The 19486-nt window shown below is 46.5% G+C and overlaps 1 protein-coding gene across 1 annotated transcript in view; it reads left to right on the top strand.

The window, feature by feature from the left end:
• The window catches only part of CACNA1A (calcium voltage-gated channel subunit alpha1 A), a 259443-nt gene that overhangs the window by 46154 nt on the left and 193803 nt on the right, over nt 1–19486 (top strand). The window contains exons 3-4 of the mRNA XM_015562412.1: nt 11478–11583; nt 13950–14089. Of these exons, the coding sequence (XP_015417898.1) occupies nt 11478–11583; nt 13950–14089 (246 nt within the window). The remainder of the gene's footprint in view (nt 1–11477; nt 11584–13949; nt 14090–19486) is intronic.

The raw sequence follows: 19486 nt of genomic DNA on the forward strand, positions 1-19486 counted from the left end.
CTGACGCGCCTCGAGCTTGAAGACATTTACTTTTGCTCGTCTAAGCAGGATCCCGGAGCAATTGCAAACATCCTTTCCCCGACTGTAAATCTTTCTCCATCGTCGTCAGAGATTCGGGCAGGGTCGGTGCAGACCCAAGCAGAAGAAGGTCTTGGCCGAGGCTCCTTGATGTTCTGGCCTCACTGGGTGTTGTCATATTGATTAAGCTCCTGGAACCGCTGCCAGCAGCCTCCAGGATTAAATCAATAGAGTTTGCAAAAGTAAAAGCTTCTTTTGGAGGCACAGGAGATGTTGGTTTATTTTTTAATGATAAAGCTTCAAGGAGAATCGTCGCAAATGGCAGGGCCAGCACAGGGAAGACCAGACAGACCCAAATATTTGGGGAAGTGCATGGGAAGCAAGAGAAGGCAGTTTCATTGGGGACCTGGGGGTTTCTGGGAAATCTGTTTAACATGGGGTGCCGGTGCAACAGCTGGGAGATTTGGAAGAGAAGGTGGAAGATGCCAAAAGGACTGCTGCTGAGATGTAAAAAGAAAGGAAGTAGATGTGGACTCATTCTCTCCTTCAGCAAACATTTGCTGGGGTCTTGCTCTGTGCCAGGCACTAGGAATGGGTGATGAGAATGTAACGGTGAGCAAATCCTATGAAGCGGTCTTGAAAGAGACAAGAAAGCAGGGGACAAGGTCTTGTGAAGTAGGAGGCAGAGATTGGAGGATTGGAGTGATGTAGCCACAAGCCAAGGGATGCCTGCAGCCACTGGGAGCTGAGAGAAGTAAAGAAGGATCCTCCCCTGGAAGCTTTGGAGGGAGCTTGGTCCTGTTCACACCTTAATGGTGGGCTTCTGGCCTGTGAGCGAAGACATTTCTGTTGTTTTAAGCCACCCTATTTGCGGCGATTCATTATGGCAGTCCTAGAAAATGAATACAGACGCTCCTATGAAGTGTGAGATGCTTTGGAGAAGGCACAAAAAGACACAGTCATGACCAGAACCTCAGTCTGTAGCAGAGAAAAATGGGGAGGAGAAATACCCCAATTCCTCCTCCCTTCCTCCAGTCTCCTGCTGGTGCTTCCCATTGGCCAAACCCACCTGAGTGGCAGGAGATGAGGGAGGTTGAGAGACACAGTTCATAGAGCCAGCCCCGCCTCTCCCAGGACACCAAGCAGGAAAAGGCAGCAGGAGAATGACAAAACACACCAAAATGCATGAGACCCCCTGGAACAGTGGTTCTCAAACCTTCCTAATGCCGCAACCCTTTAATACAGTTCCTCATGTTGTGGTGAACCCCAACCATAACATTATTTCCGTGGCTACTTCATAACTGTAATTTTGCTACTGTTATGAATCGTAATGTAAATATCTGATATGCAGGATGTATTTTCAGGGGGCCGCGACCCACAGGTTGAGAACCGCTGCATGGATATACTAGTTAAAGAAGGGAAGATTACCTAGGGTTGAACCCAGAGAAGACGAACAGTTAGTAGAAAGGGAGGAGCGGAAGAGAAACAGTGACAAGAAAGATAGGAGGAAAACTAGGAAAACACAAAAGGAGGACATGGCCGGGTCATCTAAGCAAAGAAAAGTGGCCCAGGAATTTGGTAGCCTGGAGGTCTTCGCTGATCCTCCCTAAAAGAGTTTTGGTTGAGTGATGGGGCTAGAAGCCAGCCTGGAGGGGTAGAAGAATTAAAGGTGAGGAAGCAGAGGTAATGCTTATAGTTAACTCCTTTTTTATGAGAGGGAGTGAGGCATGAATTGGTGGCTGGAAGATTTGGTGTTGGGTGGGCTATCTAATGATGGGGGAATATTTATTTTTCTGAATTGGTTATTCCCAGCAATGTTCCAATATTCTGTCTTCTCCCATCTAATATGCTGGAATTCCCAAATGCCCATTTGAGGCTTCGGGTCATGATTTTCGTATCATCGGTGCAGATTAGTTATCTCATTAGGGAATGTTCCTCTGTACAGGCACCAGGAAGGTAACCAGTGGGGATGGGCTTGTTCCAGGCGGGAAAGAGAGGCCAGGGAGTGATGTGTAACTGACCTACGTAAAGGTTGACAAGGAAGGAAGTGAAGGCAGGAGAGGGTGCTGAGAAATGCGGTGCTCATGGTGACAGGGCTCTCTGGGATGGATGCTAGTTTCCACTTAAGAGAGTTAGTGAGAGCGCGAGGAGGAGAGTGATGGTTAAAGAGAATGATGCTGGAAAAGGCTATTTTGGAGGCAGCTAGTGTCACTTCTGAGCGTGCAATGAATGGCGTGGCTTGCAGTTGGCATTGGCCATTGAGGAGGAGGTAGGGATGGCCTCCAGTGATCAAGTCGTGCATGGACAATGGTTTCCCCACATGGAACTTGTAGGTCATAGAGAGGAACGGGCTTTTCCAGAGTCTTACAGCTTTTCTTTTCCTGGGGCCTCAGCATTTTGGCTGTTGGCGCTGCTTCTGACTTTGGACTTCCCGCTGAGCCCAGTGGTGCTGGGAGGGACCTTCATGGACTTGTTGGGTTTGGGTCGGGGGAACTTCTGGGTCTTGCTGCCTTTCCTGGGGGCCTTCTCCTTGGCTTCACCTAATGGGAGGGCCTTCTTCACCTGATCTGGGATCTTAAGTGCCTTTCTCACCTCACCTGGATTTGGAGGGTCCTTTGTCTCGCTTGCCTTTTGGGGGCCCTTCTCCTTGGCTTCCCTGGGTGTCCTCAAGGCCAACATAGCGAACGTCTCTCTGGGCTGGATTATCCTTTTATTCTTGGGAACTAATTTGAAGCTGCTATGGCTCCCTTGGCCTTGGAGTTGATGGTTTTCAGAGAAGTTCCCAGGTCTGAATGTCAGCCAGCAGGTAGAGGGCATGTACAGAGAAGACGGAGAGGAAATGGAGGATTTCACTGACCGCTGCACAGGGGTGACAGTACAATAAGACAGGAGAAGGACTTCCCCAGGAGAGCGTACATATCAGGGAACATGGTTGTAAATTGGATCAAGAGACAGACTTCACACCATGTGGATATCCCCAGGGAACTTCACTGTCCTAGAAAGAAAAAAAAAAGATAGACCCCAAGACTTTAAAACTGACCATTTTCCGCTCACAACGTGTTTTCCTTTTTCTTTCTCATCAAGGGAGTTTCATTTTGCTTGTGTGTGTGCGTTTTCCATGAATCATGCTAATCCTTCCTTGTTTAAACTTTCTGATACAAAGCAATTTCTGCATTTATATTACGGATTTAATTTCAGGAGGAGCCCACATATACACACTCACCTCACTTTTTTTAAAACTGGAAAATACAGCCCCGTCACTCTCTGGGGTTGACTCGGCAGTATCAGTGAGAAGGTCAAGGGTGCACCCGCTCTGACCCAGCAGTTCTGCAGGTCGGAATTTATCCTGCAGGAGAAAACCTTCACAAGTGCACGAGGAGGTTTGGTCAGAGTATTCATCACAGTTTTGCTTGTAATAGAGACAAACTGGAAGCGTTTAGGGGAATATTAAATAAATGATGATGCATCCATTCACAAGAATACTGCGCAGCCTTCTCAAAGAGGGAGGTCCGATAAAAAATAAATAAAAGGGGGAGGTCCGTGTGCGGATGTGCCCTGTGTGGCGAGGGGCACCGCACACTGCAGAAACTATGTGTCATGATCCCAGTTTTGTAAAGAGAAAAGGTGATTTTGGCTGTTTGTTTCCATTCACTCAATATTATTTATTGAGCACCTACTATGGGTTGGGCACTGTTCTAGTTGCTGGGGACACAGCTGAGGACAAATCAGACAAAACTTCGTTCCAATGGGGCTGAAGTTCCAGCGAGGAAGACCACTGTCAATAAGACAAATAGAATGCCTCGTTTGTTTGATGTGAGAAGCTGCTAAAAGCAAACGGGTGGAGATGTTGGCAGGGTTGAGATTTGAGATCTGGCAGCCAGGGAAGGTAATATTTTCTGAAGGAGCTGAGGGAATGAGCCCTGCTCAGACCGGGAGGTATAACCCAGGAAGAGAGAGCAGGCGATGCGAAGAATGTGTGTTGGGGAAACGCTGGAAGATAAACACCAACCTGTGAGTGTTGCTTATATCCGGGAAGTGGAATGTGGTGAGGGAATGCCACTTTTTAAATGTTAAAAATTTCAAATGATAAAATTTTAAAAATTAAAAACTAAAGAATACACTAGCATATTTTCCTTTTATAACTAAAGTCATTTGTTCTTTTTTTAAAAGGGGATCTTAAGGGTTGTGCAGGTGGTGTGTCTCTTCATGGTGAGGGCCCAGAGGAGAGTCAGCCAGAAAAGAAAGTGAGTAAAGTCAGATGATGGGAGCTCTGAGAATTAAGAGGAAATAAGAGAAGCAAAACCAACAGGGATTTTTTTTTTAATTGAGGTGAGATGAGATTTATGTAACATAATGTAACCATTGTAAAGTGAACAATTCAGTGGCATTTAGTACATTCACAGTGATGTGCAGCCATCTCTTCTAGTTCCAAGACATTTCCACTATCCCCAGTAAGCATTCCTGAGTCCCCCCTCTTCCTCCAGCTCATGCAAGCACCAGACTATTCTGTTTCTGTAGATGTGCCTCTTCTAGATGGACATAAGGTTGAAACAGCCCGGAGTCCATCAGCCGATGAGCTGATAAACAAATGGGAGTCTATTCACACAGTGGAATATTATTCAGCCACGAAAAGGAATGAAGTAGTGATACACACTACAATGTGGGTGAACCCCAAGTGCATTATGCTGAGTGAAAGAAGCCAGATACAACAGGTCACCTCTCCTATGATCCCATTTATGTGAAATGGCCAGTGGAGATTTTGCAACATTTATTTTGAGCCTGGTATTCAGGGAGTGGGCCACACATACATTCACTGCTCTTGGAATTATTTCAGGTTAGAGAGGAGGTCTAGGCAGCCATGGTGAGAATGGGTGTTGATCCCTCCAGTGAAGGGAAGGGACTGAGACTTAGGTGGTAAAAAGATGAAATAGGAAAGTTAATACTAGTAGCAGCACTTGTAATAAAAACAATAATATAAGCATTGATTGTATGGTCACCATGAGACGAACCCCATCTTATGCTTTCCTAAGCTTACTAAGTTTTCTAGTCATCACAGGAGCCAGGGTAAACAATAAGAGAACTCACTGCATGCGGAGCCCTGTTCTAAGTGTATTGTGTTTATCCACTCATTCCGTTGTCGTACAGCCCTGTGAAGTAAGTGCTACTTTCCCCATTTTATAGAGGAGGAAACTGAGGCTCAAAGAAGGAACCTCTTCTGCTCGAGGTCAAAACCATGCCTGGCCCTTAAGCCCTTGCAACTACTCTGCTGTATGATTTCTCATGCAGACATTTCCAGTTTTCTGAGCAGAAGCATGGTCTAGCTGCCCCGGGTAGACTTCTTTTTTCAGAACCCAAGTGTTGAAGGTCCTTGGATAATATTAAAAAAACAAATGACACATCAAATCTATTTGGTGTTGGGTTTTTAATTTTCTCTTCATCTGGTTTTCCTTCTGACATAATGAATCTCTTTTGGCCTCTATTCGGTATGTGAAATGTAGATCTTTACACATGTCTTGGAGAGTGTTAGTACTTGACGCTGCGTTTGCTTGCCCTGCCCCAAGCTTGCCTGGGATCTGGATGTGAAAGGAGACGTGCGCCTCTTTGTCGCTGGCCATGGTGCTGAAAACGTCCCAGCCAGCACCGGCGCTGCCCTTGTTAGCATGTTGTCTCCGCTGGAATCTCATACTGATGGGCTGGCGGAGAGCTGTTTTCTAGGCTTGATTTCTGGTTGTTACTGTGTGTTAGAGAGTGTGAAGCCAGGTTCTGAACACCGCAGGCCCTTTGAATTATTGGAAGTTTAAATATTTATTAATATGACCCACTGAGGATGGGCTTATGAAGATGTGGACTAGCATGCAATGGTTGATTGGTACTACATTAAATTGTGGCAGTCGGTTGGGACTCAGGGGAAGTCTAATCAACTTGGCCTCATCCATATGATTAAGGCCCCAGGTGTATCTCAACTCCAATTTTTAAATAAAGGCAAAACCATCCACCTTTAAAAAAAAAAACCCACCCAAGGATATGTTTCATTGATTTGAGAGAGAGGAGGAAGGAGAGAGAGAGAGAGAGAGAAAACATTGATGTGAGAGAGAAATATCAATCAGTTGGCTCCCTTATGTGCCCCTACTGGGATCAAACCCATAACCTAAGTATGTGCCCTGACATGGAATTGAACCCACAGCCTTTTGATGCACAGGACAGCCCTCCAACCAGCTGAGCCACCCAGCCAGGGTGAAAACCCATCCACCTTTTAATAAGGGTAAGCTGCCAAGTGATCTTCCATGACCTTAAGCAATTATTTTAACCTCTCCGAGCCTTGCTTTCCTTATCTAGAAAATGAGGCTTGCAGCAGAACCCACCTTATAAAATTGCTGCAAGGAATTAACTGAAACAATGAGTGGAAAGTGCTTCGCATGGTGTCTGCCCAACGAAGCACTCAATAAATGGCAGCTGTAATTATGGTTGTTGTGCCTGTTAATGGCCCCATAATAGTTGATCATATTGCCAAGTTAAATTGTGGCTTTGGTTTAGTGGAGCAAGGAATACGTTCTACACCCGTACATCTAGAGCCCGGTGCCCTCCTCTCTTTTCCCGGTAATTGTGACGAGTGTGGAACTAACACGAAAATAAGGTCTGTTGGGATGTTCCCAAGTTCAGCTGCTTGGTTGACTCAATGAAGTATCTGTTTCCTCATAAAACACCCATCAGGCAGCCCCCATAGTAGAGACAAGACCTTGATCAGTTAACAAACCTGATTTGATTTTCATACAGGAGATTGGAAGTGAGATGGGGGAGGGGGGCGGCGAGAGGCACCACAAAGAGAAGGATGAGTTACTTGGATATTCTGCAAGGTCTTGCTAAGGGGCTGGAGCCATCAGCCATACCCACTTTGCAAATTGATTTTCCTTGATGTTCTGGTTCTCAGAAGCAGTCCTCCCTCCCTCCCTGGGAAGAATTGCTTGGTCGTTTCCAGTGTCACACACAGCCCCTCTCCAGGGCCTCTGTGGGTCCTTATCAATTTAATTGCGGGGGGAGCTTTGTGCATCTGCACTTGCCTGCAGGGCTGTTTGCTCCCCTGCCTTCCAGGAGCCATTTCAGGAGCCAGCTTTTCCTCACATCAGGGATGCTTCTCTCCTTTCATCTCCACCCCCCCACCCTCCCTCCCCTTGGCCTCTTCGGCTGGCTGATTATTCTGGATCCCGCTGACACAGGTGCTTTTTCACCAACCAATCCGGAAGCAGGAAGGCTCAGCTCAGCTAGCAGAGGCATTGCTTGCCGCAGCTGTGAGTTAGAACCCAGGCTTTCTAAATCCGGAGGATCAGGCACAACTTGGGGTTGGACTGAGAAAGCCTTACCTCCCCCTGCCTGGACTTCTGCCTGGGGCGAGGCATCTCTTCCCATGCCAGGACCTCAGTACCCAGTCTTCGTGTCTGTGCACCAGTCACACCATTTTCATTTTAAGGAGCTGGTTCTGTCCTTCACGTGCCCATAGAGAGTTGGCATGAGATGGAGTTGGGGAAGAGGTGCAAAAAACAGGAACCCACCCACCCTTCTTTCTTGCACAGGTGTTTATTGGGCAACTACTATACTGTATAGCATACACCCTCTTTGTGCTGAGATGAACAAAGTAGACAAAAACTTTTGCTTGCTGCCCTAACCGGTTTGGCTCAGTGGATAGAGCGTCAGCCTGCGGACTGAAGGGCCCCAGGTTCGATTCCGGTCAAGGGCATGTACCTTGGTTGCGGGCACATACCCAGTGGGGGGCGTGCAGGAGGCAGCTGATCAATGTTTCTCTCTCATCGATGTTTCTAACTCTCTATCCTTCTCACTTCCTCTCTGTAAAAAAAATCGATAAAAAATATATAAAATCATCTTCATTATAAAAAACATTCTTGCTTGCATAGAGCTTACAGTCTAGTAGGAGAGACAAACAGGGAAAGAAGAAAAATATAGCAGATGTTTGGGGACAAAGACCAAGGGAAAGAATGAAGCAGGCGAAGGGGGTTGAAGGATCTGACCTTTGAGTAAAGACCTGAAGGAAGTGAGGGAGGGAACCAAGTGAGCCTCTGGGGGAAAGAGCATTCCAGGGGTGAGCACAGCAGAGGCAAAGGCCCGGGTGTGTTTGGGAACCTGGAGGAGGCCAGTGTGGTCGCAGCTGAGTAAATGGGGAGAATGGAGAAGATAGGGGCAGGGCGTGCAGGGCCCCGCTGGCTGCTGGGAGGACTTGAGCTTTCGTCTGGGGGAAATGAGAGCCAAGGGGAGGCAATGGCTACTTCCACGCGCATTAAGTGATACTTTTCTTCTTGCTTATTTGTCTTATTCCAGCCTTGCTCTTGTTTCATCAGATCTTGGGTTTCTTATCAGCCCCCTTGCCTGAGTGGTAGCAGAAGATGAGGAGTGCGGAATTCTCCTGGGGTCAGGACATGGAGGAGAAAGCTTGGGGGAGAAAGAAAAGCCCCCACCACTTCTTTCGGGATGACTCAAAACCACAATTACCTGGGCTCCTCCTGGCCCTGAAATAGATGCAAGACAGCTCTTGCCAAACTTCAGTGTGCACACAGATCCCCCGAAGCTCTTGCTAAAATGCAGCTACTGACTCAGCGGGTCGGCTGGGGTCTGAGGCTCTGCATCTCAGTGAGAGCTGCCGATGCTGCTGGTCCTTGGACCTCAAGGATCTGAGGTCGATGGTGCACCGTCCCTCATGGGGCATTGGCAGGATGCATGGGTGCATGGAGGGAGAGGGAGCTGACATTTGATAGCCAGTGTGGCTGTGTCTGTCAAGAACTAAAAAAACAGAAACAAGGGAGGAAGAGGCAACCTCGTTCCATTTGTCGGGCGTGCTGACTAAGGCTTCATCACTGTACCCAGCAAGCTCTGGGTCTGAAATCCAGGCGACACTGCACCTGAAGCCCTGATAATGCAGCCCATCAAAGTGCTGCTTGCTGCCGGCCTTCTGGGACGCTTCCTGGAACCTCAGCTTGAATCTGATGCAAAGGAAGGCACATCCCAGCTGTTTGGGGGCAGGAGGCCAGGGGGCCAGAGGAGTGAGAAGGAAGCTTAATGCAGAAGCAGGGAGCTAGTTGGCAGGGAAGGGAAGCAAAATCATCAGATTCAAATCATGATTTCAGAAGCCTCGGTAAGGGGAGGCCAGGCAAGGGCTTGGCGTTGCTTCTCTGTGTACAAATATTGTCTCTTATTTTCCGGGCTGCAGGGTGAGGCAGAATGGAGTATTTGTGCAACAGAGCCCAGCTTTGTTCTCTGTGCTCCTAATGACTGTCAGCTCGGAGGCAGGAAGCCAATCAGAGACGATCGTCGGCAAGGCTGGCTTTTGTCGGCTCCCCAAATTGCCCTGAGTCTCAGATTTGCTTTTCAGAGTGTGCATGGAGTGCAACTCAGCTGTTTTCGGCTGGAGGCAAAGGCTGGAGCTGGTGACAAAGAAGGCCCGGCTTTCCTGACTTATGTAGACATTTACTCCCAGGTTTTCTGCTGCAGACTCTGTTTTCCCCACCTGGAAAGTGGGTTTGTGCTCCAACTCCTCCAGCCTGTAAGACCCCTTGGTTTTGTGGAGCTTCCAAAATGCTGAGCCTAACTCTAGAGCCGAAGAGGAGACTGAAAGCAGTTAAGTTTCCAAGGGAGAAAGCTGGGAGGAGGACAGCGGCTAAGCATGGCCAAGATCACCAGGACCCGCTCTTTGATCCTTTTGCACAATAGTGGATTTCAGTGTTCCCTGGTGACACTTGGCAGTGTCTGGAGATCGCCTTTAGTTGTTGTAACTTTCAATTGTTATAACTGGGGAGGAGAGGGTGCTACTGGCAACCAGTGGGAAGCCAGGGGTGCTGCTCAACATCCAGCGCCCAGGACGCCCCCACCCTAGAGAATGATCCGGCCCAGATGTCAGTAGTGTTGAGGTTGGGCAGCTCAGCTCCTGAGTAAGCAATACCTTATGCTGTCTCCCCCTAACACCCCTTTCTCCAAACCTAAACCTTCTTCTCAGGGTCTGTCAGGTCCGTGTATCAAGGCTGCTGGACCAGGGGTGCTTCTGCAGGTCCGACAGGGGGACAGGGGACCTTCTCACTCACCAACCCATCAAGCCCTAATATGAACTGAACAGGACAGACCTTCCCCAAATAAACTCCACCCAGTGGGTCTCTCTGGGGACCTTGTTAACCACAGGAGAGTTCCCAGGATACAGGGAGGAATTTGCCTGGAGGGAGACTGGGTGCCGCCTCTGCACATAGCAGTTGGTTACCTTTTCACTTTCCTGATAATGCCCTGTGATGCACAAAAGCTTTAAATTTCGATAAAGTCCAATTTATCGATTTTTTTCTTTCGTTGCTCATGCTTTTGGTGTCATATCTCAACTGTATTTTATTTATTTTTTTATTTTCTTTGGTTAATCCTTATCTGAGGATATTTTTTTCATTTATTTTTTTTAGAGAGAAAGAATGTGTAGAAGGGAGGGAGGGAGAGAGAGAGAGAGAAACATCCATGTGAGAGAGACACAGGGGTTGGTTGCCTCCTGCACACGCCCTCACGGGCAGGGAATCGAACCTGCAACCCAGGTATGTGTCCTTGACTGGGAATCAAACCCGAGACCTTTTGGTTCAAAGACCTATGATCTAACCACTGAGAAACACTAGCCCGCACTGATCACCGTATTTTAAATTGCAACCCAGAATTTGACCTTCCTTGCTTTTTCTTTCTGTAGCATTTACCATCTTCTAACGTACTGTGTAATGTGGTTATTTCACTTACTTGCTTCTCCTCACTTCTCTGTCTTACTCTCCAGTGTCTCCAGTGCCCATAATAGGGCCTAGCACAGTGATGGCAAACCTTTTGAGCTCGGCGTGTCAGCATTTTGAAAAACCCTAACTTAACTCTGGTGCCGTGTCACATATAGAAATTTTTTGTTATTTGCAACCATAGTAAATTAAAGATTTATATTTTTGATATTTATTTAAATGCCATTTAACAAAGAAAAATCAACCAAAAAAAATGAGTTCGCGTGTCACCTCTGACATGCGTGTCATAGCTTCACCATCACTGGCCTAGCACATAGTAGGTGCTGAATTTCATATTTGTCCAATAAATGTTAGCAGTGAGATGGAAGAAGAATATTCACATTTTCCTAAAAAAGTCATCTGCCTGGTTTTTAGGGCAGAGGAATTACTCTGTATGAGACTATAATGGTGGATACATGTCCAAACCCATGAACTGTTCAGCACCAACAGTGAACCCTAGCATCAGCTGTGGACTTTGAGCTACTATGATACGTCAGTGTAGGTTCATCACTTGTAACAAATGTACCACTTTGGCGGGGGGTGGGGAGGCCGATATGATAGTAGGAGAGGCTGTGCATGTGGGGGAGCAGGGTGTTGTGGGAAATCTCTGTACCTTCTGCTCAGTTTTGCTGTGAACCTAAACAGCTGGAAAGCTTTTCCTTAATTCTCTGATACTCCCTTTGAATATATGATTTTAGCCACCATCATAGCAAACTGCATCGTCCTCGCCCTGGAGCAACACCTACCTGACGATGACAAGACCCCCATGTCTGAGCGGCTGGTGAGTGATGTCTCTCCTCTGCTTCTGTGGCAACTGATGGGGTGGTGGGAGCAGAGGCCGCTCTGGGTCTTGGAGCCAAGACCTGGATTGTGGACCCCCTCCCTGGGGAAGCATAAATATTACAACACCAATAATCTGGGACGAGAGATGCCTTCACTGTCCATCGCCCACCCTTGCCCCCGACAAGACCTGGTGTCAACCAGGTGGGGTTGGGTGAGAGTGGTCACACATTGTTCATGAAAATATCACATTCAACCCCAAATTCTTGTGAAAAATTTGGTCCATACACCAAAATCCAGAGAACAGTAAAATGAACACACACGCACACACACACACACACACGCGCGCACGCACACACATACACACACATACACACACATACGCACCCCATGAACCCATCATCCAGATTTAACAGTTGTCAAGATTTTGCTTCATGTGTATTTTCTGTCCTTTTTTTATTTTCGTGGTTTGTCTTGACCAACATTTCTTTTTCTTTCTTTTTTTTAAATAAATTTTACTGATTTTTTACAGAGAGGAAGGGAGAGGAATAGAGAGTTAGAAACATCGATGAGAGAGAAACATCGATCAGCTGCCTCCTGCACACGCCCCACTGGGGATGTGCCCGCAACCAAGGTACATGCCCTTGACCGGAATCGAACCCAGGACCCTTGAGTCCACAGGCCGACGCTCTATCCATTGAGCCAAACCAGCTAGGGTGACCAACATTTCATAAGGCAAATCCCAGACAACCTGTCAGTTTGTGGTCGGATACCTAAGTTTGCATTGCTGAAAAGACGGTGTTTCTTGCATCACCACAGCTTTACATTCACGCCCAACACAAGCAACAGTGTGGTTCCTTGGGGCCATCTAAGACCCAGTCAGTAATCGCATTCCTGTGACTGTCTCGGAAACGGCATTTCACAATTGATTTGTTTGAACCAAGATCCAAGCATGGTCTAGATTTTGTTAGGTCACTTAAGACTTTTAATTTAGAGTAATACATTCTCTCCTGTCATTGCCTTATTGCAGAAACCAGTCCAGATGCCCTAAGGAGTGCCCCACTTTCTGATTTTTGCCTGGTGGCTTATTTATGATGTCGTTTAGCTGTTTCTCCATCCCCTGTGTTTCCTATACATGGATGTCAGCTCCGGAGGACATTCAGAGTCCTCATTCAAACTCGCCAGAGCTGAAAACTAGCATTAAGATCCTTCCTGACCCACCCCCACCCCCCAGCTCCTTGCTTCCCTCCTGGCATCCTGACAATACAATGGAGGAGACCTCTCTCCTTTCTGCCACTTTTAGAAGCAGTTGTATTAGCTCCAGGGTAGAGAGGGGGTTGTAAGAATCCTAATGGTTCCTAATTCATACAGTATTGATGGTCTCAAGACTTTGGAATTTTAATAGGTATGCATTATAATGTGTATTCCAAAAAGATAGAACCAGTCTAGCAAAATTACGATTTCAAGACCTTTTTTTGATTTTGCTAAGTGAAGAGAGTCAATTGAGAGAATAGTAAGCAAATAGTAGTGCCATGGCGAACTGATATACAAAAAAATGAAGGCAGAATGCAAATGATTGAAGCTTGAGAAACGTTATCATAACAGATGGGAAAGTGTCTGTGTAGGGACTCTGATAGAGTGGAGCTTATAGCTTCATTTCATCTATAGACCATCAGCTGGAAACCAGAGCTGGCGGGAGGTCCAGAGAGAGGTTGGGGTGGAGCGGGCAGAGGCACTGGCCATTTGCCAGTGAGCGCAGAAGTATTTTTCCAATATTTTAGCAACCTGAACATCTGTGCTGGTGCATACCAGCTGAGAGCCATCAGAAATGTCAGATTTGGGGGTGAGGTCGGTGCACGGAGTCCAACCTCAAAGGCCTTGAGTGATGTGTGTGACAAGTCAGTAGGCTAAGCCAGCGCTTTTCTGGTAGAGTTTTCTGTGGTGATGGAAACGTTCTCCATCTGCACTTTCTAATATGGAAACCACTGGAACGGCAGCTAGTGTGACTGTGAAACTGAACCTTCCATTTTATTTCATTCAAATTCATTTAAATTTATTTAAATGTAAGCAGCTAATGTAACCAGTGGCTGCTGTATTAGACAGCGCAGGTCCAAACGGTTCTCCTTGGCCAAGTGGTGTGTGAAGTTGACCAAAAGGAAAGAGGGAGGGTGCCTTCCCCCTTGTGTCTGTTTCTCTTGCAAAAGCCTTCGGGCCAGAGAACTCTAGGAAGGATGTGGTTGGGGCCTGGAGCCTGGAGTGTTGTAAGAGATGAGGGGAAGTGGGGACAGATCTCCAGGTGGGCTGGCGCCCTGATCCGTGCCACTCTCTGCCTAGCAGAGACCTAACGTTACCCTTTCTCCCTTCCAGGATGACACAGAACCGTACTTCATTGGAATTTTTTGCTTCGAGGCTGGCATTAAAATCATCGCCCTTGGGTTTGCCTTCCACAAAGGCTCTTACTTGAGGAATGGTTGGAACGTCATGGACTTCGTGGTGGTGCTAACGGGGTAAGCCGGGTGTGCTGTGTTTCTTAGCGTTATCTTGAATTCCAAGGGCTTTGGAAATGTAGCCGCTGGTGTGGTCCAGGCTAGGCTGGAGGAAGCTGAGCCTCCATGTTCTTCTGCCTTCCTTCACCCCACCTCCAAATCTCGGCTACATATTACAGCGGATGCTTTCTGTTACAATTAGAATAATAGCTTATTAGAGGCAGCTGCTTCCAAAGTGCTTTGTGTGCGTCCTCTCATTTAATCCTCACAACAACCCAATGAATTAGGAAATATTAATATCCCCATGTGACCACTGAGGAATCACAGAGAGGACTTGTCTGAGAGCACCCAGCTAGGAAGTGATGGAACTGGGATTTGAAGCTGAGGGTATGTGATTGCAGAAGTCATGTTGTTAACTCTTGTGCATGCATGGCCCTTTTGCTTTGCTTGGAGATGTCTTGCCCCTAATTTAAATTGGTTAATGTTTGTCGAGGACTTTGGGGTGCAAGAGGTAGGGGTAGGACTCTGGAGAGGACCCGTCTAGATAAGGTGCAGTCACTGCCTTCGGGAAGTCTTCAGATCTGTATACCAGGAACTGTAGTTGAAAGGTGGATGTGTATACACTTTCCATCAAGGACCCTCTGTAACAAAAAATCCAAAACTAGGTAATGACAAACACAGCCAAAGTTTATTTCTCTATCATTTTAAGTTCAATATAGCCGTTCGTCATTGGCAGGCTTCTCTCCTCCGAACAGTGGTTGAGGAGCCCGGGCCTAATAATGGTTCCTCATGTTAACCCACACCTTCCAAGAACTCTGTGCTTATCTGCCTCAAACCACAGAAGAGAAATGAGCACGGAAGGTGATACTTGGGAGGTTTATGAGCTCGGCTGGGACCTGGCACATACTCTAGTCATATGCCATCACTACAAGGGAAGCTGGGAAATTCGAGACCGTGCATAGAGAGGAAGGCAGAAGGCAAATAGATTTGGTGAAAGGCCAGCCACTCTCTGTCCCAGACCTCAAAGCCCTTTATCAGAACCCAGAAAGGACATTACCATTTTGTGTTGATTCTGCCTCCTCTGCCCACCCACTTCCCTCCCTCAAGCTAAGCCTGGCTCTTCTCTTTTAAGACCCCTCTTTGTTGGGAGGCCTTCCTTATAGTTCTCCTCTGTGGGGTCGCAGTCCTCCGTGGGTTCCTGTTTCTCTCCTAGGCTCTGTTGCTGCTCTAGGTCCTGTCTCTCTTGGCAGATGCCATGGATCTTAGCACTCATACTGTGTTGGCTAGGCTCTCGCTATTCACGTTTTGAGAACATATGTTGCTCAAAGCCATGTTGCTTCTCACAGTAGGAGCTGTGTCATATGGGGCTGTTTCAGTAGAGGCGGTCAGGGGTGAGAAGTCTGTTTTGAGGACTCTGGGATAGCTCCAGCAGGTGGGGTTCCCTAAGGGACCGCTGTTGGCTGTGCCCAAGTCCTGTGGCTTGAGACCTTAGCAGGTTCCAGGGACATGTCATGGCATTGGGCCCTTCCCTCTTCACCTGCTAGAAAACTCATCTGTGAAATGGCCCCATGGCTGACTTTGTTATTGTTGTTAAGAAATGTATAATAAAAATAATCAGACATTCAAAAAAAAGTAGAGGACAATAGAACAAATATCTGTGTATGCGAACATTCCTTCAGTGAATATTTAGTGTGCACCTACTATGCGCCAGGCTCTGAGACACAGCAGTGAACAAAATAGACAAATGTCTCTCCTCTTGTGGAACTGATACTCTAGTGGTGAAGAAAGACAAAATGAATGAATGGATGGATGAATGAGATATCTAGTGTGTAGATGCTGGTGAAGGCTACAGAGATATAATAAATCGGAGAAGGAGTGGGATGTATTATGGGCAGGAGAGCTAGGAGCCAGGAAAGATTTCATGGGGAGGGTGATATTTTAATGAAAATCTGAAGGAAGTGAGTGAATGAGCCATGAGGAGAGCTGAAGGAGGAGAGTGCCAGGCAAAGGAAACAGTAGGTGCAAAGGCCCTGTGGCTGGTCTGTGTTTGATGAACAGTGGAGGCCAGGGTGGCTGGAGCAGAGTGATGGAGGGAGAGTAGAGGAGGTGAGGGCAGGGAGGCAATGGAGCAACCTACCATCAAAATGAACCTTTCCAGTACAGTTTAAGTCACTGTGCTCCTTTTTCGGTCCCCATTCCTTTCTCTTTCCCATCTAAAGGCAGTTTCCTGAATTTTGCTTATTTCCATTTATGCATTTACAGTTTTATTATATAAATATATAAGACATACATACATATGGTACTGTTTTGCATGCTCTGCATTTCTCTATAAATGTTTTCTTCTACAACCTGCCTCTTGCACTTAGCATGAGATTACTCTGATTGACAAGATAAATCTTAGTATACTTAGTATTCTGCAGTATGAACATTCTACCAGGTATTTATCCATTGGGGCTGTTTCCAGCGTTGGGCTATTTTGAACCAAGCTGTCTCCTCATTCTTGCGAGTGGATTTCTCTAGGGCATATACCCAGGAGTGGAATTGCTGAGTCGTGTACCATACACATCCTCAGCTTCACTAGATATTGCCAAATTGCTCTGCAAAGTGGTTGTGCCAATTTATGCTCCCTGGGGGCTGGCTTTTGCTGGCAGGGGCTGGCTTGACCTTGCTGGCAGGAAGGAGCCTTAAAAAACCCTGTTTCTTTTGCCCTGGCCGGGTGGCTCAGTTAGTTGGCGCATCATCCTGTACACCAAAAAGGTTGTGGGTTCAATTGCCAGTCAAGGCACATACCTAGGTTGTGGATTTGATCTCTGGTTGGGGCACACACGGGAGGCAACCGATCGATGTTTCTCTCACACATCGATGTTTTGCTTTCTCTCTCTCTCCCCATCCCCCCTCTTTAAAAATCAAGAAACTTATCCTCGGGTGATGATTTTAAAATAAACCCTGTGTTGTTTTTTTTTAATAGCATGGTTCTTGAAACACCTAAGGAAGCTCTTATACTGTTGAGCATATAGCAAGTCTCACTAGGTGATCAGTACATTGAAAGGTGGCCATTTGATGGGGCAGTTTGCCAGTTGGATATTTGTATCTGCTCCTTGATTATAACAAGGTGGTCTTTTTTTCTAATTTTATGACATCTGATGAGCCTCTAGAGGAGAAATTATTCATCTGAGGCAAATAGATTCTGAGGATAGAAGCTCATAGTGGCATCCATGAAGCCTTTAAAATTGCATGCAAATTTTTCTGGCTCTTAGTTTTCATTAGATTCTCAGGGGGTCCTAGTCTTAAAACCACAAAGAGTTACTGTTGTAGGTTTCTATTTCTTTCTTCTTCTATTACCCTTCTTTCTTTTTCCTGCATTTTTTCCTCTTGCTTTTGTTGCTTTTATTTCTTCAGTAATCAACCACCTTTCCTTATTGCCTGGTGGTTTTATCTCCTTCAAATTCAGGCACCGAGCTCACATTTCATTACTTCAAATTTCAAGGGGCTACTTAGTCTCCTGTTGGGTCATAAGCTAGGAACAGGGAGATGAGACTCAAAGCGCTGCAAACCTGGCCTTCTGCTCAGTGTCACTGGTGGGGAAATGTAGTAAACTCTGAACTCCATGTTCCGGGGGGAGGGGACTCGAGTGTATTAATTTGACATTGAGACAAAGGTGATTTTTATGAGCACTTTTTGATTAACTCATTGTCTTCTCACATTTCTGAGTAACCTATAGTATTAAAACACCCATGTTTTCATGGATTACCAAGGTTTTTGCCTTCTTCCTGTGTAAAGTTTGGTGAGAAAGATCTTACCCATAGATTTTGTTTGTTTGTTTGTTCTGTATAGCTCAAGGCCTCAGAGCAAGTCTAACTGTAATTTAATAAAATTCCTTTAAAGTGAACTTCCATTGTATTTGAAGAACTGAATCAAACTGAAAATGTGTAAGAGGAATATTTCAGATGCTTGGCTATACTTCTGAGATAACAGCTTTTACTGTAATGCTCAAATATATAAAACATCTGAGGGGTCAAATACAACTGTGCAAGTTAAGAAAAGAGACTGAACATGGGCAGGGTAGGGATGAAGACCGTTGTTTTCGTATTCTCGGGCTTAGCAGCATACATGCTTGGTAAAATAGATGGTTGCTAAGCTGGGACGTGGTAATACTTCTGACCATCAGAGTGTCCTGGGAAATTCACTAAGCTGTTTAAGGAGATGGGGACCATTGCACTGATAAGAGATAGTCAAACATTCCACTGTGACAGGAAAAAATATGGGTGAAAGAGACTTCCAGAAATGGGGGAATCGACAGAGCTCAGTGGTTAAGACCTGGGCTTCAGCGTCAGAGGGCTCTCTGCCAGCGGTAAACTTGAGCATGTGAGCTCATCTCTCTGAGCCTCGGTTTTCTCTCCTGGAAAAAGGGGAATGATGATAGTGTCCACCTCCTTAGGCTGTGGTAGGGATTAGAGGAGGCAGTATCTGTGGCAAATGCTATGAATGCTCCATAAGTGGAAGTTGGTGACCTGAAGGGGAAATTAAAACAAATTCCTTTGGAGACGTACGGTTGATGCTGCAGGTACTCCATTCCATATTCATCCAGCTCACGCAGCTGTGGCTTGTAGTTCCGTGCAAGCTAACCTCTTTGCACCTCCAACGCTCTCATCTTCGTGCATTGCTGTTGGAGGGTCTTCCACAGCATGGCGGGTGCTTGTTCAGACCACGTGGCAGATATTGAACACCCCCAGGAACAGCCCTTCACCAAAGATCAAGGGCGTTCGTGTCTAAATACCCTGGCTCCCTCATTGCTCAGTAGAAAACTCAGAGGTGTGTTCTACAACTTCTCAAAGGGTCCCCTCTGCATGATAGAATCCCAGTTGTTCACAGTGAATGAAACTCAATCATCCATGCCCCCTTTATCAACTTCCAGCTCTTTCCTTATAATTCTGTGGATCACCTCCCTCAAGTCTTTGTCTTGCCTCTGCTCTCCGAGGTTTCCAAACGAACCCAAGGAGCAATAGGTGGAAAGCCTAGGGCCGTGGTCGGCAAACTGCGGCTCGCGAGCCACATGCGGCTCTTTGGCCCCTTGAGTGTGGCTCTTCCTAAGCCTTAGGAGTACCCTAATGAAGTTAATAACAATGTACCTACCTATATAGTTTAAGTTTAAAAAATTTGGCTCTCAAAAGGAATTTCAGTCGTGGTACTGTTGATATTTGGCTCTGTTGACTAATGAGTTTGCCGACCACTGGTGGTGGATTTGATGTTTCGGCACCATGGACAGCACCCAGCACACTTTATGGTATGAAGGTGTCCTCCTTTCTCCCTCTGAGCTTCAGCCGACCACTGGTAGTGGATTTGATGTTTCAGCACCATGGACAGCACCCAGCACACTTTATCGTGTGAAGGTGTCCTCCTTTCTCCCTCTGAGCTTCA

Source organism: Myotis davidii, unplaced genomic scaffold (genome assembly GCF_000327345.1).
Source record: "Myotis davidii unplaced genomic scaffold, ASM32734v1 scaffold1238, whole genome shotgun sequence".
Taxonomy (NCBI): Eukaryota; Metazoa; Chordata; class Mammalia; order Chiroptera; family Vespertilionidae; genus Myotis; species Myotis davidii.